Raw genomic sequence first — 21,623 nt, 5'->3', positions numbered from 1 at the left:
CATAACAAAAATATATTACATATACATTAAATATATCTTAGGATACAGTGGGAGAATAAGCAAGTGCAGATGAGAGTGAACACTGAGACGGAGGGATGATGAGAGATGCTAAATGACATGTACTGTAAATCAGAGGAAAGAGACAGACTTGAGAGACTGTACAGGCAACAGCAACTGTGACTTTGTGTAGGAGGTGAGGAAATCTGTGTGTGTGTCTGTGTGTAGTGGTAGTAGTAGTGGTAGTAGTAGTAGTAGTAGTAGTGGTAGTAGTGGAGGGTTTCTCTGGAGCAGGGCATTGTTAATGCACTGCTTGGCTCAGCTGGTGTATGGATAGAGGAAAGAAAAGAGCGAGTGGGGTGTTAAAGATGGAGGAGTGTATGTTAGCAAGTGGGGGAGGGGCAAGTTAGATGCAGTAAAAGGGAGCGGCTGCCATTTGATTCACACACGCATACACGCGCACACACACTAACACACTCAGAGGGGATTTGACTTGGGCTACCCATGCTATATACATGCATGAGAGCAAACACCAAAGGGAGGATGATATTCACACACACGCACACCACACGCACACACGCACACACACACACACACACACACAGAGCAAATATAGTCCAGCTTGTTTACTTTAAGATGCTCTAAAACAGATGCTGTTTTGAGGAAAAATTAAGAATTAATTAATACAATTACACAGAGGTATAAAGTGGTGCTATTCATATTTGAATGTAATTACTGCAGTCTACCCTTTCACCTGCTCTGCATGTTTTTTAATTTATGTGCTCTGTTTCCAGGGCTGTGTCCCTGCACCACATATACCTAACCTTAGACACTTATTAATCATCATCATCATTTTGTATCATTACTGATAGATGTGTTGTTGCAGAATTGTATTTTTTTTTTTTTAATATTTGTATTTTTGAATCTCTCTGCCTTACTTCTCCCTTTTGAGTTATTACTTTAAATAATAAAATAAATAGATAAATAACACTTTGCCAAACATGCAGCTGAAAATAAGATTTAAGAAGTAACAATTAAAGTACAAACTTTCTGCCCTTTTAGCATTTATTTACTGTATTTATTTCTTACTTTGAGGGACTCTGGGTAGCGGCATTTTGCATTTTCTCCTCCTTTTTGTTTTGCCTCTCTACATCTTGAAGCATATTCTGTGATGTGTGGAGGGGCAAACACACACTCAGGTGAACTTGCAAAAAGATACAAAAAGTTCTTAATGCATGGGATCATTAAATGTTGGATAGATGATTGAATTGTTAAAAATAAAACCTGCACATTTTTCAATTTCAAATTACTGTTCTTGGATTGCTGGTCTGTTTGTTTGACCCACGTCATGACAATAGCATGCAAGCACTGGACTAGTGTACCTGCTAGAATCGATCCCTTAGGTATTCATATAGCAGCTGAAGTTACCAAATTTCAAATGAGAAGTACTACTAACACACATACAAATATGCATTAATATAAGCCACTAAAAATAAGGTTACTGATAAGACATAATTTCAGAAAACCACAGATGAACTACAGAGATAAAGAGAGCAGCAGAGAGGGACAGTGGGTAGCTGGCCACATAAATATTCACATCACTAAGCAAGCAGAGGCCACAGAGAAATCCACACAAGGGTCGATCTCAGAAAATCCACAACCATAAATATTTTATGTAAAAAGACAGTGAGGGAAGCCAGAGATTTACCAAATACATTCACAAAGTAAAGAGTCTGAGCATCTTAACACCATGTACTGGAAAACACGAATAGCTGAAGCCACAGTTCAACTCACAGCATGAGGAAGAGGAAGAGGAAGAAAAGAGGTGAAGAGAGGAAGAGACAGGATTAAAGAGGAGGAGAATCCAGTAAAGTGGACCGTAGATAGTTGATTGCAAGCTTGTACATCACAAGAATTCCTGTTTCAACTGTTTCAACACATGAGCAAGGAGGACGGGGTGAGATCAGAAACACCAACGAGAGAGACAGCGAGGGACAGGAGAGCTCTGAAGATCACAGAAACCATAAACAAATGTCGCATCTCCTACCTTCTGCCAACTCTCCCACGGCCTGAGAGGAGCTCCCTCCATCCACAGGTACACACCTGCCACAGCTGGCCCAGATCCACCTCACGTTCCTGGGCATGATATCCGCTAGAGTGCCTCCTCTCAGGGGAGGCCTGCACTCCTGGTTGTTACAACACTTGATGCGGTGTCATTCACGTTTAACATTAAATGTAGTTGTATCAGTTTGAGTTTTAGCTTTATTTAACCCCTTCCATCCACAGTCAGTACAGACTCCTGCTGTGCATCAACATCTGCAAAATCCACATACCTGTAATTTAGTGGAGGTACCAGTGTTTCCAAAGACACCAAATACGCCTGTGCATAAAATGATGGAGTTGCACTTAGTGTTTGGTTATTTTTTAAAGGCTCTGCACAGCCACACAGGTGTTTTTAATCTGGCTGATTAGTGCTGAGCTTTAAGGTGGGTGGAGCTATGTTATGATTAAGTGAGGTCACTGACTGAGGGAATGGATTTAACATTGTGTGTATCTGTCGCTGTTGGCTGCAGTCATTAGCATGTCCAACTAAATAGCTTATGACCTACATAGACAGCTGTTGTACCTACAATACAGTAGTACACTGAGAGTTACTTCTGAGGCCAAGGAACATCAGGATGAAGTAGTGCTGTCCTGAGGGTGTATTCTAACCTCTTGTAAACATAACGATGGCTGAAGTTCTTAGAAAGTAAACAGCTGTTGATGCTAACATTGGCTATGTAGTGACAGGAAAAATGTACGTATAGTACCTTTAAATAAGAACGTAGTCAGCAAACATTCAATTAAAATCATCTGAATGGCTTTACCATGGAAGTATCTATAGGTGTAGCATAGTGTAACAGTATATGCTTTGATGATGAAATCCTGAAGAGATATTCTATGAAATTTCACACATATAGTATATGTCAGTTATCTTTGTTGCTGCTTGATATACTGTCAAACTAATTGTCATTCAGCTTATGATAAAGTGAGGGCTCTTGCAGTTAAGACAGTTTAACATACTTTGGAAATCCACTGTGTACACTGCCAAAGACCATGCACACAATTATTTACCAAACAGGCACATATAAGGTCATTCACACACACACACACACACACACACACACACACACGCAGACACACACACAGCTGCTAGCCATGTAGGCCAGCTCATAATGTGTTCCATCTCAGCACGCTTCAATTGCAATTAATGCTGTGAGGCAGAGAGACAGAGATATGGAGAGAAAAAAAGATAGAAAGAGATGCAGTAAAGGACAGAGAATGAGATAAATATCAGTGGGCCTTGGTATAGATCAGACGCTCAGAATTTACAGTAGCATCAGGGCAAACACACATCACATTTTTCACATTGCTGTGTTCCAGAGGCAGGGGTTTTAATAGAGAAACATGACTCTGAGTCTTTAATTTAGCCTCTCCCTCTCTCACCCCATCTCTTTTCAGTAACGAGAGGATTAGCGGGAGACGAGCTGATGTGAGCAGAGGATGTGGAGAGTGGGAGGCACAGAGGAAAGGGGAGGTGATGAGGAGAGGAGGGTGAATGAAAGGCGGTATCGAACGCTGACCTGTTTTGGGCTGATAAGCGCAGGCTGCTTTGTGCTGAAGCCACTGGCTTTAATTTGGGGGCCGCAACATTTGGAATTAATTATCACACACACTCCAGCACTGCTGCGGCTTACTGTGTACACTGGCTATTACATCCACTCCAATACAAACTTTATACAGCTTATGTGCTGGAACTTACTGTTACACAGGAGTCTGAATTGCTGTTACAATAAATTTGCATAAAATACAGCTGCACTACAATGTCAGTATACAGTTAACATAGAAGTGGTGAATGCTTTCAAAGCTATTGGGTGTGTTCAGGTTGTGGGCTGCAAGGCAACAGGAAACCATTCTTTTTCAACATTAAAATATCAAGCAGCTACAAGTTGAAGTTAAAAGCAGTGGCCTGTAACTGCTAAAAGGTACTTCTATATTCAGCTTCAGATATAAGACAGGTCTGGATTTTCTCATCGAATTATCAGCGAGAAAACTTTACATGTTGTGCTATTCCTGTAGGGCCACAGGAAACAACCGAAAGGAAAGCACTTTTTTAACTTTCTGAGTATAAAAAGTGCAGCATCTTGATTAGAAAACCACATTACATCTGTTCATGTGGAGGTATTACACTGTGATAAAAAATGAAGTGCTGGACAGTGTTGTAAACATGTATCAAAAACGGTCATAGTGCCAAAGACTGCTGACTGATCCAGAGTTCTTTAATGCCAGTGCACATATATGATAAATGTGCTTGTATAAATCAAGGTTAACTGCAAGTGCTGTTAAGCTTTACAACTACATGTTGTAAATTATAAGCTATTTAATTTAAAACGATTCTGGTGCAAACAGTGGCCCCTCGCTAACCGACACGTCGACAGTCAGTCCCTCAAATGTCATTTGTAAGTTGTTTCTAATGTGCATGCCCTTGATGATGGTAAATCATTTTTTTCATATTCCGACTAAAAACCATCTAAGCCAGGTGTTACATCAGAATTCCTTGTGGGATATCAGGCGTGCTCTTATGGTCTTATGCCTTGAGTTTCCACCCAAATGTAAAAAACTTAAAGGTCACTTCAACATGTTTGACTAACTTCATGCCTCACTGCCATTGCTTCTCTCTTCACATCCATTGAATCTGAACCTTAACCAGATCTATCATCACATTCCTGCTTTCACATTCCCACTGGGTAATTGGTGCATTGTTGACTTTGTTTGCCATCGCATTGTGCCACAGCTCAGACACAGTTCACAGCCACTACGTGCAGTCTGTGTCCATTCTTGTAAACATTATATTGTACCGAGGTAGTAAATGGTGCTAGATACAGTAACCCCTATTAACTGGCAGCTAGTCAGAGCAGCAGCAGCAGAAGCAGTGGCTCGACTACAGCTGATTGCGAGCAGCTTTAGAGGCGGTGTGAAGCGGCTGAGTAGCTCAGCAGGGCTGTGTATATGTAGGCCGTGTTCTGCATGTTATTTCCTTGAAGTCATCAGACCTACGCTCCCCCATCAGGGAAAGGCTCTTATGATAAGTGGCAGCCATGAAATATGCACAGCCTGTCGTAGCCGCCTGCCTCGCTTCACAGAGCCTCGCTTTGCCTCCTCGTCCCCTCCCTCCCTCTTCACCGCCGTCCCCTCTTACTACCTCTGTCTCTCTCCTCCTCGCCTCCCTCTGTTGTTGAATCACTTTCCTCTTCTTCTCTTTCATCTGTTTCCCTTTCTCTCTCACATTTGCTCACAAAGCCCCCCCCAACTGTCACTCTATATCACTCTCCTCACCACCTTTTTTTCACTCTCTCCCTCTATCCCGACCTTGTTCTCTTTTACCATCACAACCAGTTTGTACTCCACGACAGCAACAGTGTTTGTGTTTGTGTTTGTGTCAGACGGGAATGAATTAAGAGAGAGTAAAGAAGGGGCTAAAAGAAAGAGAGACACAGAGACACAGAAAAACCCCACAGTCACTTCAGACATTTCCTGAAGCACATCAAAACAAACACAGTGAACGTCAGTGAAAACACAAAAACAACAACAACAAACATCCCCTAAAATATCTTTTAAATCCTTTATTTTAGATATGCCTGTTTTTCCTGGAAAACGAAAACAAAAAACTAAATAAAATTTTGGCACATGGAAAGCATTGTGAGAAGCATTTTTTCCTTTTTTCTTTAGATATATTTCATTATTTTCACACATAGCGCACACAACAGTAGCTTGGATCACTTCTTTGAAGCACTGCTGACACAGAAAACATGGATCACCCTAATATGTTAAATGTATATAAATCCTAAATAATAAAAAGGTAAAACAAAAGCATTTTTCATGCAGATTTCATTTTGCTTCTCCTTCAGCAGGAAGGACTCATGGAAACAAAAACACAAATCCTGCAGTAAGACTTATATTCCTCTTGTCCTTTACAATACTGATCACATGGTGTATAATATATGCATATATCAACATTTGACACAGTTATATATGTTTATGTATAGGTATATATAGGTGTATTTGTTTTTGTTATAGTACAGGAGACACTGAATGTAATAAATACCGACAATGGAGGTACAACACAAATAATGGACGTGGATTAAGCTTTATGTTGTCAAGCCATAAAAACAGAACAGTTGCATTTTCTTTCACACTCATAACTGTGACCGAAATGTGAAAGCACTAAAACTGCACTTCAGCTGCTGAACTCATCAGCAGTTTATCGTTTAAGACTAGAGATCAAAGACAGGACCAACCTTATCCAGATGTTACTTATGACTTTTGTTCCATCGATTAACAGAGACCAGATCAATGACGAGGCCACAGCAAGAATCAAAGGCATTCTGCAAATATCGTCACCTTCAATTCCTCCATGTTTTTTTACTCTAATTGTAGACGACATTTTTCACTGTGTATTGGAAATTAGATCTTTGAGCCAAACAGAGGACTGCAACACCAGTGTAGCAGTCCTGAAATAACCATTACATTTCGATTCAGTATTTTACTTTAGATATCAGTAACTATCTTCATGACAATGTCCTGAAACTACAGTGACACCCATGCCTTTCAGCTTGACAGACAACCGTCATTTGTTCAAGTTAAATAAGTACATATAAGATGATAAGATGATGATCCTCCTCACAGTTCCAAAATGGCAAACCTGATCTGAAACAGATCCGTGGTAAACCTAATAAAAATCGAAATGCCTAAATTAACTTTTTAGCAGAGATATGATCCAAGCACAGTCAGACCTGATCCAAAATATCCAAACTGTGGTTGACCCAAACAGAGAGAGAACACCAACAGTGGCAGCAGAATAATGTGCTGTCAGTGAACAAGCAGTCGAAAAGAGCAGCAATATAAGAATATCGTCGTAATAATGAATAAACTCACAGGAACTCATTTCAAAAATGATTTGCTTCTATGCTTCAAAGACTAATTTATAGAAACCAAGCCACATCTTGTACCAACAATAAAACATCCTGGAGCCAACAGGGCAAAAGACAGACAGAATCTAATATCTGTGAATCAAACTGTCATTTAACAGCGTAAATCTTTAACTAATGTAACTGATTTCAGAGAATATTCTTTCCACATGATCAGGGCCGATTGTATGCTCAGATCCATACTGACAGATCTGAGACCTGTGGAAGTAACATGACAACCTATCTGAGTTGACTGGACTGAGTATAATTTGGATGTGGTTTGACTCAGATCCCAGGTTTTGGGTCCTCAGAACCAAAAGGACCCAGGAAGACCTCAAATTCTTACTGTACTAGAAAAATGAACAAAGCTGACTTCTTCATCTGCTTATACATGTAGTAAACTTCAATTAATCACTGCTATAAAACTTCATGTCGCTACTATTGATAAACAGCAGTGAACCTGAATGCTCAGGTGCCCACTTTGCAGAAACACACTCCCCTGATGTCCCTCTGTGATGAAGAGGAGTGTGATATGAGGAAGGACTTCAGGCACTTCCAGACAATGTTAGCCTGCACACAGTACAGCACTCAAGTACAGCCAGCTCTCTCTCTCTCTGGCTCAGATAAATATGCCTACCAATAAGCTTCATAACATCATAGCCTTTGTATGTAAGTCAATTACAGTCCTATCCTGAGTCTTCTGACAGTTGGTCCAGTACCAATACTTCCTTGCTGTCAACATGATTATTGCTAACTATGGAAAACAAAAGACAAACACAAACACACAGTATTTTTCTGCTGCAGAAAGCTCAGCTTTAACCTGTGTCCACATTTACTGCTGCTGTAGTTAGGATGGAATCGTTATTGTGCATACTGAAGGCTACTTGAAAAAGACCAGTCACAGTGTGTTGAGCCTCAAATCCTTTCCCACATAAACAAAAAAACTAGATCAGAAAAGTAGGGCTGCATGATATACTGGTCAGCTGATCTGTTCCTGCTTGTGGTCTTTTTTCCTACCACAGAAACTTTCCCCAGGCCTGGGAACTTTTTGAGATGCTCAGGTACTTAACCTGAATTCCAATTATAACCTGCTTTCCAGACACCATCAGGGTGGAGTTTTCAATACTGAACATCAATGCTGATTCAAGATTCAAGATTTAAGACTGGTTGGTGTTATGAATGAATTACTGACATTTACTGAAGCAGTATTTCCCAAATGTTTCAATCTCAATGCATCCCTACAGAAAGACACCTTTTTTTCTTTTCTTTTCTTCTCTGCCAGTTGTGGAGCAGCTAGTTGGAAGTAAAGTGGATCATACCAATACTGCTTGATATAAAGGAGGGGCTGCTGACATTCACCACACAAACAAATGTAAACACAAGGCCAGGCGACGTGCTGGGAGGGCAGGTATGGACACACACACACACACACACACACACACACACAAATGCAAATGCAAAAGTGCATTTTCATACACAGTGCTCGTTCACACACATATAAAACATACATGTGCACGCAATCACTCTCTCTCTCTCTCTCTCTCACATACACACATTCACACGCACACACTGTAAACAAAGGCCCAGGTATTGGAATCATGCTTTTGTAAAACACAAAGAAACTAACTGCTAGTCTCTTTCATTGCTTAAATAGTAGATAACAGAAAATCAGAGTAAGTAGTAGTATTTTCTATCTATTTAAGTGACTCAAAGCCCATATAAAGACTACGTTTCCCAACAACATTTTACCATCATGATCAGCAAATACACACAGAGAAGATCTGATATTTGTGGCACAAATCTGATCTTACAATGTTTGTCTCATTTAGTAAAACAATACTCCAATGTTTTTTTAATACTTTTGAAAACCATGAAAAGGAGCCACAAAATGGATGGTAAGATGCTAAAATGTGGTTGGAAGACAAAGTCCTTGGCTATTATTCATATAGAAACTCATGCACAGTATGTCAAGCATTCCAGTTTTAGCTAAGATAAGGATAAACAGACACTATTATTATTATTATTATTATTATTGTACATTGAATAAAAAGCACATCAGAATAACAGGCCTAACTCAAAATGTGCTGGAATAGCCAAAGAATGAAAAAAAGAAGTTAAATCACAAGCTGAAGCTATGTTACATCTGAAATTATGCATTTGTGTATTTGTGTATTCTGGAGAAACTATGACTTGTGTAATTAGGTTGTAAATTTACTGCATTTGTGTCGGTGTAATTACTCCTCAACGATGCAAAAAATCCAAACATTTTTGTTGCTCATTGTAAATTTGACATTTTATGAGCTGTTAAGGGTCACTGTGAATTTCTTATTCTGATTTTGATTACATAAAATAAACACAAACACTTTGTTCACACTCTGAGTAACACAGGTTGAAAATCACAAAAAGATTCAACAAACTTGTGGTGAATCTGGTTGTCATGCTTCTTGTTTCCCTTGAAATGTTATCTAGCTTCATGCACAATATTTAAATACATTGGCTTTTAGCAGTAGACTTCGCAAAAGCAATGTTCACAAGAAGCTCATGTGGTACTGTCTGTTATATGTTGCTAACTTGAAGCCACCACCAGCAGCTAGCTAACTTAGCTTAGCACAAAGACTGGAAATGGGGAAACAGCCAGCCCGGCACTGGACCAAAGTCCAGTAATTAATACGTTATATGTTTACGTTATATATTTAATCTGTACAAAAACTGGAACATAAAAATAAATAGAAAATGCAACGAGTGGAGACTACGCCACATAGGTCCCCTGTAAAATAGTGAATTGTCATTTTTACACTTCAATTTTTGTATGGATTAAAGAAATGATTGAAAATGATCTTTAGAGGTGCTAATAGGCAAATTTTGTTACCTTTGGACAGAGCCAGACTGGCTGTTTCCAGTCTTTATGCTAAGATAGAGAGCTAGAGAGTGGTATCAAAGTAAATGTATTGTACATTTTCCAAAATTTCAAACTTTAAAATTATTTTCTCTTATGCTGCAGATCGACCCCAAGATGAGGCCAGGGCAGCGCCCGGGTTGCAACAGTGTGAACAACAAATGTATGTGTATTACGTATTAACCTATATGTGTGTGTCTGTTTTTGTTGTGGCTTCTCAAGGACTGTGACAGCACAAACAATTTCTGGGACATTTTAAGTTGATATAACTGTAAGTGTGTACGTGTATATTCCAAGGTACAGAAATGATTTTGTATGTGTTTATGTGAGTGTGTCCATGTGTCCGTGCATGAGCTGAAATCAAGCCTGTTCGGCAGCAGGGGTGGTAGCAGCAGTTCCTGGGAACTCTGGGTTGATAAAGGAGAATCCCTGGAACTCGTCCTGGTCCAGGTTCTGAATCACTTCCTCATCGGGAGGGGTCAGCACTGGTGGGTGGCGTGTGAAAAAACGGTCAAAGTTCTCGGCATCCCGTCCACACTGTTGAGGAGGGCGGGGAGGGATGGAGTACGGGGGTGGGGAGGGGTGGATCAGGAAAAGGGAGAGTGGGGATGGAGAGGAATGGATGGATTGCGGTGGGTAGGAGGGGAAAACAAAAGAGGGGGAATGGCGGGTTGAACCAGGGTGTGAGATGACATTACTTGAACATGGTTTCAAATATCAGAACAAGTGCCAGTACTTGGGGTGTGCTTGATTCAACTCTCCTTTTGCCATGGCTCAAAGGTAATTTATTATTACCTTCAAAGTGATACAAAAATACCACTCTCAGGACATGATAAATCAAGTACACCTCAGGTGTATGTGTTCCTTTTTCAAATATTTGAAACATATTCAACTCCAATTTTAAAAAGAACAAGACCACTGAAGTCTCAAACGTCCTGTGGCAGTGCACTACATTGGATTAGTATGTACATGGAGCTGTTACTTTTTGCTAACATGCATTTCACTCAAAAAACAACCCATCATGGCTGTAAGTAAATAGCCAAAAACAAATTTCCTTGGCATTTCATCTTGATTTTTTGCTTGTAATACTTGGATTTAATTGGAATTTCTAAATAGTCACACAAGAAAAGGCTCAAAGCCATGGGATGATTATGGTGTAATTGTGGGTTAATTGTATGCTGCAGCTGTGGAGACCTGCTGAGATATGATAACCCAAATCAGACAATCAGCGCACATACTGAGCACTGGGAACAACTCAAAAAGCTTTTTAGATATTTGCTTGGAAGCTGCAGTTTATCAAACATTTCATTTACTTTCAAGATATTCTGTATATGACCATTAAATGTCATCTTGAAATATGATCTAGTAATTAAAGATACTCACACCTATTGAGAGTACATAGCAATAGAAGAAGATCAATACCATTATCCAGTCAAACTCTTGGCTATCTTAAGCACTACAAAGTGACTATTGTACCATTCACATTCGGTAGAATTTGTTTTCTCAAGAAGTAATTTGAAAAAAAGAAGAAGTCATTGTTCATTTCACTCCACTTCATTTCCTCTTTCTGACCATTGGGAATCCAGAAAGAGCTTATATACCCATAAGACATGCGTCCGTCTAAGTACATAAAACAAGTTATTAACTTGAAAACTATATTTTCCCGACAGTATGCCTCACAGGGACTTTGGGCCGAGCTATTCCTTTTTTTTCATCTCCATCACTGTGCTGAGCTTTAATTAACACAACAAGGATTCAGTGTCCTCTGACAACATCACCCAGAGGAAAACTACAAACTCATTAAATCTCTGTAACTCGGAAAACCAAATGAAATTAAGCCAGACTGTTTAGAGTTTGGGGAAATATGTGAAATGAGAAATACACCAGGGTCAAATAGTATTTGCAGCTAATTACTTGCATTTGTTTTAACCTGTTTTGGGGAACCAGATGGGAAGAATTTACCTCATAGGGAAATGAAACAAGTGCCATAAAGTTTAGGAGTATAAATTCAGTACACAGCATCTTGGCCAAGAGTGTGTCAGTTGATGTGGTAAACATCTCTCATCTTATACTCAAATCATAAATCAATGCCAAGGATAAAACTGGGTTGGGTGAAATGCTCCTTTAGCAGAAAAGAGATGCTTTTGTGCTTTTTGCTTTGAGACAAATTAGTGGTTGTAAAACTGCAAGCCAAGAAGGTACAAGAAGGTCTGTGAGATTTGTTTGTTTATATATATATATATATATATATATATATATGTGTGTGTGTGTGTGTGTGTGTGTGTGTGTGTGTGTGTGTGTGTGTCTGTGTGTGTGTGTGTGTGTGTATAGTTTGAAATAAATGCTGTTAGACAGAGGTGCACTCCAGGACAGGTTCAATTTGAGACTGAACTCCAGAGCATGCAAATAAACAGAAACAAACATGAGAAAACTGTGAACACAGAGAGGACAAATAAAAATGTGTGGATGGAAGGACATACGGGTTGATGCATCACAGCAGTGAACAGAAGGATGGATGGAGTCTTATGCAGGAGGATGGAAAATAGATGACAATAGACTACTGAGAGGACAGACGGATGAAGACAGTTGCACAGTGATAACTTTAAATGAAAGTCCAAGGTGATGGTATGACCATTTTTTATCTGTCGGATGAATGAATAAACAAACCGGTCAGTCAGTCCATTAGTTGGTCAGTCAGTCTCTCACACATTCAAGAGCTCATTTGCTCAACCATCAAAATAGACTCTTCAAGCATCACAGCGTCTCAACCACAAACAGACCATTATCAGAAACAATTAGGAAACTAACTTCTGACCAAAGTGAGCCTGCCACTTCAACCAGCAATATGGATTTTGAAAGCATCAAACATCCTTCATAAACAATTATTTGTACAAAAACACCATCACATAGCAGTCTGAAGAAAAGGGTTTTTTAGTCAGAAATAAAGGGATGCCTTGTTTTAAACAATGCACACGTCGCTCAAATAAGTCTGATGGCATAGCACCAAAAAAGATCAAAGAACAACCTTCAGATGCCAAACTGAACCCTAAACTTTTATGCAGGGTAAATGTAACGGTTCTTCAAAAAAATCTGAACCTTTATTTGTTCTCCTCGGTGGGAGGAAAAACAGGAAGAGGGAGAAATAGTAAGTGACAGTGCAGAAAGGTGAAAGACAAAAGATGTTAGAAAAACGAGATCAAACAGAAAGAAGAGACAGATACAGAAGGAGAGAAGATAGAGGAAGAGATCAGACAACATATGTTAGTAGTCTCATCAGACGACTCTACAGAAACACTCCTGAGTGTTAAAACACAGCCAGGTCCTTAAGGTGACCTCTAACACACACACACAAAAATATACACTATATTTACAGACATACAATGCACCTACCATTGCTGCTGATCTAGCTTTGAGCGTACACAGACACACACACACACATACCCCAAAGGGCCAAGACAGCTGCATTAAAAAGCTCAACTCAGAAAAACTCTGAGCAGCAGTATGGCCTAAGGCTGTGTGAGTGTGTGTGTGTGTGAGTCTTAGTATGTGATGACATCACCCTGACTTGAGTTTTGATCAAACTAATTTTGTCATAGCAAAACACAAAAACACAGTTGTTTTGGGTCACTTTTGCTGACACTGTATGGAGGCGCACATACTCCCTGGAGCTTTACTCTAAACTCAGTCTAACCCCTATGAAGACGCAAACCCTGTCAGCTCGAGCAGGATGAGATGACACCAAATGCTCAGCTTTGGTTCAACAGCTGAAACCAATCAAACACATGTAAATTCAAAACTGGTCTCCAAAATCTAAAAATCATCACCAGCATCTGGGTCTTTATCACTGCACTCAGCATCTCTCTCCTCCAACCCACATTCACTGCTGCACCTCTCTCATCATTATCATCTTCACAACCACTGTTATCACCACGCCTGCCCTCATCACCACACATTCACCACCATCAGCAGCATCTCCTGACTTACCTGTGTGTATTGTTCCATTCAGAGGAGGGGAAAGAGACAGAGGCATCGCATTGAAAGTGAAAAGGTGGCGAAAATATCAGAGACAGGAGTACAGGTAGGTGTTGAAGTAAAACAGAGGACGTTAGAATCAAAGAGGGGAGTAAAATGTTTTCTGCAACAACAACTAAACGTCGCTCTGAGCAACGTCCTCACCAGGAATTTAACTACTGAGAGAGATTAAACTCCTGGTCCCAGCGTTGTGAACAAATGATTTGCCCCTTGCGCCGCTCATGCGTCCTAATTTGGGGTCAAGTCGGGTTAAGTGTGATCGGACTTACGGCTCTGGGTTTGAATGGCGGCTGCACCTCCTTGTTCTCCAGTTTCTCCCAGTCCATGTAGCGGAAGAAGCTGTGCTCCCTGATATCTCTCTCCCCCTCCGGACCACAGCCCAGTCGTTTCGCTGGATGCTTCGTCATCAGCTGCACAAGCAGAGAAATGAAATTGAAATCTAACCCTAAATTATTTAGAATAACAGATGACAATACATTCTAATGATGTGTAGTGTCTTGACTCGTGACATTTACATAAACTAAGCAGTAGACATAATCCTAAATCACAAGACAGGTCTGTATCTCATCTACACTCAACAGTGTGCTGCTGCCATGCCCCAAATTTCCCCTCTGGAATCATTAAAGTTTCATCTCATTTATTCCTGACTCTTTCCCTCAGTGTATCCATCCATGATTCCTCATTTCATTTACCTCTGTTTAGAAATATACGTCATTACTATTATTATTGCTTCTTCACCTCCATTTTTTTTCTTTCCTTCCTTTTAGCCATCCATCCATTCTACTATCTATCATGTTAGATGAATCACCCTGGGGACCAAACATAAGTCACCAAGTCACTGCCTGAAGACAAATGAATAACTGTTGTTATTTTTTCCCTTTTACCACAACAGTTTTTCTGCAGGCATAATTAAGGACCATTTATGATGTCAGTCCACACTAAACCTTAAGAACAGCATCAGGGCTCCTGACGTCAGTGTGAGTGTGTGTGTGTGTGTGTGTGTGTGTGTAGGTGGGGTGTGCCTCCCTCAGGAGCAGCAGTCATAACTCATTACATTACAACTAAAATAACATTTTCCACGGCTCAGTCAACCTTACACTTACCTACACACACACTACATAAACACACTGGCAATTCAAAGATAAGTGCATGGGAACACACACACTTGCTCACTCACCCACATACACAAATACAGTATACCTAAATTAACTGGAATGCAAAAAGTCGACAACTAGGAATAACTTCTCAGAAGCGCCGATAATGCGTCACTCTCTCTCTCTTTTTCTTTGTATCCATTTCTCCTGGTCATCATGACCAATGTTTCTAGAATATGGCAAATTTTAAGATCCCTTGTAGCAACTTTGAGAAAGAATGTGATGTCTGGGCAGACATTACAGTAGCTACAGTCCTCCTCACTGTGGCTACTGTTGTTGACTGAGATAGAACAGGACATTCAGCTGGCCACAAAGCAGCCGGACTAAAACAGGTCACTGATTGCAGAGAATTCAATGGAAAAATGGAATGGCCTACTTGTCACTCAGAACTAGAAGACTGCATTCTCCATCCAGAAAAACTGGGCTTACCAAGAGGCCACTGTCTACCATCAAGGTATATCTTCTACATTCTAGGCTTGATTGTCCTGCGACATAAATGGCACCAGAGCACACATACAACATTATTTCAAAAATACCAAACAGGTGCCAGGATATAAGATTGACTTATGCAAATTTGGTAATCCTGTGGCAATTGTATTTCAACCTGCTCAACCTCTTATGTGAGGAGCAATTTTTGTGGCTTGAATTATGATTAGTAATATCATTTTTTTGTAGATTGTGTAAGGTCCACTTTGAGTTGAATAAACACCTGAAGCCATCATAGATCAGCAGGAGTCTAACAGTATAATAATGTGTTCCAAAGTCAAACAATGGGTATATGTCTTTAGGTAAATCTCACAAAATATGTGATTTCAGACTTTTAAACTGGTCCACACACTGTAAATTGATCTAACTTGTATAAAATGAAATCATTAAGGGAGTAAAACAGGTGACCTGACCTCAGAAGTGTCGAGACATTTTTACTTTAAGCAAAACTGACATCCTTTACATACTTGTGGCAGGATGAACCTCAATACTGAGTGCAATAGGACAGTGAACAGAGCTTGAACGTGTGTGTGTGAGCACCTGACTTTGCATGTGTAAGGATAATTACTCTGCTGTAGAATCATGAAGTAGAAGACATTCTGTACCTAACACTACAGCACTATAAAATATAATAGAAGCTTGTGTGTGTGTGTGGGGTGGGGGGGTTTGTGTGGCCCATTGCTGGCTATGAAATATGGATACTGGTTAGGATGGAAGCAGGGGAATGGAAATGTCTCACTGATCCTCTGCTCCACACACACACAAACCACAACTACTGTATTCATGAACTCTACTCTACTCTGCTGTATATTATATAGTCAGGAATTGAACTCTTTAGTTGTAGTACTAACTATACTTGAAGAAATAACCACCATAACCACTGAAGGGATTATGTTACATCATGTTGAAAGGTTTTGGCAGGAGTTACAGTGCAGCTTGATGCTAGAAAAAGTTTTCAGTGATCTAAAACATCAGTAGAAAACATTTTAACTTTGACTGCTACACAGTATCATCATTTTATACACTCATACTAACTCTTAATACTAATAATATGTTTGCGTCAAAAATATTTTTTTTCCAGAACTGGCAAAAGTGAAGCACTATTTTTAATATTCTGTTTTAAGTTTTACACTGACATTCAACAATCATTTTGGAAAACCATGAAGCAGGGAGAGCAGTGCCTCTAATTCTATTTCAGCAGCTGAAACAGATGGAAATACAGTGCAGTCAGACACATGAGACGGGAGTCAGCTTTGACTAGAAATGCTGTTTCTGCTGGAATTTTCCTTTGGCTAAACTCCTTTTCTAACTGATGATCTCCACTCAGCATAGACCTGGTTTTGGTATTTAAAAATAGCAACACCTAGTTTTACAAAATAAACCTGTAAAACCTACATTTTTTCAAAGGACAACAGGCTATTTAAGTTTGAGTTTATCACAACACCATCATGTTCACAGGCTGCATTGTCTTCATTGCAGAAAACTGAAAAATGAACTTTACATGATCTTTTTTTTCAAAATGGAAATATCTTGTAGCATTTAAAATCGAAGACTTCATGTAGTCTTCACATACACACACCCACACACACATTCATGCATTGAGTTAACCCAGGCAGTGCTGGCAGGGCACAGTGGGAGCTCTGGGGGTGGACGGAGGCGAGCTTTCATGCTCCACTGAAGATCCACCGTTATAGCACTACAACCCAGTAATCATCACTAATACATAACACAGCCTATGTGTGTGTATCTCAGTGAACATATTTGTCATCAATTTGCCAATGAATGCCTTTGCCTTTATCTAGCACAAAGACATACAGTCTGACTAAAATCATCTACATATATGTGAGAAAGTGTGCGTCCTAATTCATGCTTGTATTGTATGTTGATGTTAATAAAGTTGTGCGTGAGTGTGTGAAGTTGTTTGTAGGTTACTATAGATCCTGTGTAAGGCTGGATTTTTAAAGATGATTCTAAAAAAGAAAATTAAGAAGCAGAGCTTGTTTCTTTCATTTGTTCTCCCTCCTCTCCTTTAATGAGCAAAAGTATTGTCATTTATGTACAGGTTTTTTTTCACATTTGTGTATGTTAAATATACAGAAAAGGACACGAGTGATACTGGGGCCCTAAAGCAGGACTCAGTTTGGTCCTGAATGTCGATGAAATCACTAGAGAGAGACGACCTGCTGTGTATAAAAGGGCTAAATTTATCTAAACATTTGATGCACTGGCGAATATGTGTATGTGTGTGTGTGTGTGTGTGTGTGTGTGTGTGTGTGTGTAGTGTTCAGTGAAGCAAAGAGTTCGGAGATGAGACAGAGAGGTGGTGGTTTGATAGAGAGGACCTACTCTGTTTATAGCTGTAATCAGCTCTCTCTCTCTCTCTCTCTCTCTCTCTCTCTCTGTCTCACTCACTCAGACACACACACACACCAATCCAGGCCAGTTGGGAAGTGTCAGGGCATCATTTGGTACTGGCCATTTTTTTTCTAAAGAGGAGTTTGCACAGCCAACTGAGCACACTGCTCAGGCTTAGGCTATTAGAGCAATGCAGTGTGTGTGTGTGTGTGTGCAAAGAGAGAGTGAGAGCAAGACAGAGAGGGAGAATGTGTGTGTGCATGTCTGATAGAGAGGATGTACAATGAAAAAAGCAAAACAGCGGCTTAACAATGAACACTGCAGAGAGAGAAGGACAGGAGAGGAGAGCGTTATGACAGAGAGAGAGAGAGAGAGAGAGAGAGAGAGATGGGAGTAGGACAGATAGCAAGAGTGAACAATGTTGTTTCACTCTAAGTAAATGTTCCCTCACAATGGTTTTAATTATGCAGATAATTTTGATGTCCCTCTCTGCCTCCTTCTCTTCTGTTCACCTCTTCCCTTTTCTTTTTTCCTGCCTCCTTTCCTCAAATTTAATACTCCCCCATCTGTTTTCTGTGTGTGTGTGTGTGAAAGTGAGAAAAGAGAGGGAGCAAGACAGAGAAAGAGAGATTTTGTAAGGAGGGTGCAAGGTTGAGCTTTCAAGACGGACAAAGACTTGTGGAGTATGTCTGTGTGCATGTGTGTGTGTGTGTGTGTGTGTGTGTGTGTGTGTGTGTATGTGTGTGTATGTGTGAGAGCATGTGTGTGGGTGTAATTGTGTACACTCACCCCTTTACAGATAGCGACAGCCTCCTTAGACATTGACTTGGGATAAGAGACGTGATGCTCCATGATGGACTGGAACAACTCATCCTCATCCTCACCATCAAATGGAGGCTGGAGAGGAGAGGAGAGGAGAGGAGAGGAGAGGAGAGGAGAGGAGAGGAGAGGAGAGGTCAGCATAGGACAAATAGAGGATATTTCAACTGAGTGATTAAAAGCTTTTCTTTGGTCCTTTGAATGAAAATACTGCAGGCCTATAATACTCACCAACTTACAATATCCACTCCAAATGAGATATCCAGGATTTTAAAATGTCACATCTACTCTTAACAATTATTAATGTCATGACAGGAAAACTCATTAAGGGACATAATTTAATAGCTAACCTTTCATTACACAATGCCAGATCTTAAAGGCTACGGTCATGAGTGTTTGTTTTTTTTCACACTCAGTCTTGAATACAAATGCTGGTGAGAGGAGCGTGACTCACACATTCATGTTGTTTCAAAAGATTGTTTTATCTCCTGTTGTTAAATTGAGTTTAATAAACTGTTTATAGAGCTTATCAGAGAATAAACCCACCCCCCACATGCACATACAGACACAGACAAACCTGTCCAGCGAGCATCTCATACAGCAATACTCCAAAGGCCCACCAGTCCACGGATTTACCATAAGGTTGGTAGGCTATGATCTGAAATACAAGAGACTTTGTTCAGAAACGTTGCCATCATCACTTAAATCATTAAGATAAGGCAAAGTGGTGCATGCACACAGCAGCTCAACAAAATCAGTCTAGTGAGCCCTTTAAAACGCTTACAAACATAATGATAATAATGATGAACAAAAGTCTAACCGGCTATGATCAGATGATCGGTTTACGTGCAATATCCTGTGTATGGCTAGATACTGCAATACAATGTTAATAGTGTAATATTCTGTAATGTTTTGTATATTCTGTATATTTTGTTTGGCTCTTGTTTTTCTTTGTTTTTCTTTCTTTGTGATTACACTTGTCCCTTTTAATTTTTATCTTAATTTAGATTTGGTGATGGTTGGTGTGCTGCTGCTGTAACAAAGCAATTTCCTGTCAAGGATCAATAAAGTATTATTATTACTATCATTATACAACACAAGGTGCTCATATATGAAGTGTAACAGATCAGCCGCACTGCTTTGTCTTTCCACAGCTCAACCACAGACAGACAGATACACTTTACCTCAGGAGCTATGTAGTCTGGTGTTCCACAGAAGGTCTTGGTGGTGACTCCATCATTCATATTTTCTTTACACATACCAAAGTCTGCTATCTTAATGTGGCCCTCGCAGTCCAGCATCACATTGTCCAGCTTCAGGTCTCTTCAGAGAAGAAAAACAAAGTGTGAACCAAGAGGGTCCATGCCTATCTATGTGAACTTTTTTGTTCAGTAGTTCCCCCGCCACCTGCCCACCCCCGCAATCACCCTGAGTCAGTTTAGGAGGAGGGGCCACAGTTACACCAAACCAGATGACAGATGTGACTCTGATTTTAAGCTGGAGGAACCTGCATCATTTCTGGGGGTGGATTCTCAGCTACACATTATAACCAACCAAAACCTGCATAGCTGAAATTACTTCAGTGATTACTGACAGTGAGTCAAGTCCAAAAATGTAATGTCATGTGATGAATGAGATTAATATTACACCACGTGTTCACCACGTTTCCTTTCCTTGGGTCTGATGTTAAAGCTAATGCATGTCTTGTCATTTGAGAACATTTTCATCCATTAATAAAAGTACTTAACAATTGTGTGTTAACTAAACTAGTTGTTCTCTCCTTTGCAATTTCAGACTCAAAATGTAAAATAATTCTCTCAAAAATATATAATATAAATACTTAACCAACAATTGCCCCATTCTGAAATTAGTATAAAAAAAGTATTAAATAAATTAATTACATTTTGGGTCATTACAGTAGTTCATTTTAAAACAAACAGTATCTTCTAACATGACCAAAATATTTCATAATCTAATAAATTGAGGATTCTCCACAATCAAGATGATTATCATTTCATATCATATTTTAAGTTTGTGTCATTTTAACAATCTCTTAGCAGTTCTGATTAAATTCTTATCACATATTAATGCAACAGACTCACAATGACATATTTTTGTTATTGTTTACTGAATGTTTGAGGTCTAAAGTAAGACTGGGACCAAGTCTGATCTTAGCTGCTTTGGTGTGCATGTTGTATATTCAATGTGTTGTGGTATGGAGGTTACCTGTAGATGATGCCCTTTTGATGTAGGAAGAACAGACCAATGGCTATCTCTGCAGCATAGAATCTATACACATATAAACACACACACCCATAAAAAGAAACAACAACAGTAATTAGGAAGAGGCTGAGGGAAAGGACAGGGGGGAAAACAGAGGGATAATTTGTGTGTGAATGTGTGTGTGTGTGTCGGCATAAAGGTCAGTGCTGTCTCTTCAAGGCCAGAGAGCAGCTGATAAGATCAACAGGAGGAGTCTGGACACACTGACCACGCAGTCAGCCATGTTTGCGTGTGTGTGCATGCGCATGCTCAGTCAGTGTCTGTTTGTAAAGTGCGCACAAAAGACGTCAAGAGGCATTTTGAAGGTGTTGAATATTGGTATAGATGCAGAGGCTGTTTAGAGCTCGTTGGATGTTTTATCTGTGATCAGAATGACGACCAGAGGAGCGTCACTGCAGCAGCAAACTAACACGGCTTTAGATGCAAAACATAAACACTCTGGGGTACAACCTATAAAAGACAAGACACTGAGACATTTGTTCAAGGCATCATCATATCCTGACTATTGTCTGATTAATAAATTAAACAGAGCAGAACAGGTTGATGGCCTTAGATAAAAGAGTTCCTCACCCTGTTCGACTCGCCCTTCAGCAG

At 39.8% G+C, this 21,623-nt stretch overlaps 1 protein-coding gene across 4 annotated transcripts in view; it reads right to left on the bottom strand.

Moving 5' to 3' along the window:
* prkcbb (protein kinase C, beta b) overlaps nt 1-21,623 on the bottom strand; it is a 92,010-nt gene that overhangs the window by 5,268 nt on the left and 65,119 nt on the right. For 3 of the 4 annotated variants that reach the window (XM_018672864.2, XM_018672865.2, XM_018672866.2), the window contains 6 exons: nt 20,973-21,035; nt 19,931-20,069; nt 19,324-19,404; nt 18,717-18,824; nt 14,202-14,342; nt 5,646-10,437 (listed from right to left, as the gene is read on the bottom strand). In XM_018672864.2, coding sequence (XP_018528380.1) covers nt 10,261-10,437; nt 14,202-14,342; nt 18,717-18,824; nt 19,324-19,404; nt 19,931-20,069; nt 20,973-21,035 — 709 coding nt within the window. In that variant the 3' untranslated portion in view covers nt 5,646-10,260. Of the gene's footprint in view, nt 1-5,645; nt 10,438-14,201; nt 14,343-18,716; nt 18,825-19,323; nt 19,405-19,930; nt 20,070-20,972; nt 21,036-21,623 lie in introns of those variants that run through there. The other variant, XM_018672867.2, reaches the window with a different exon arrangement.

Source organism: Lates calcarifer, linkage group LG11 (assembly GCF_001640805.2).
Source record: "Lates calcarifer isolate ASB-BC8 linkage group LG11, TLL_Latcal_v3, whole genome shotgun sequence".
In the NCBI taxonomy this organism is placed as follows: Eukaryota; Metazoa; Chordata; class Actinopteri; family Centropomidae; genus Lates; species Lates calcarifer.
This window is presented reverse-complemented; position numbering and strand designations above follow the sequence as displayed.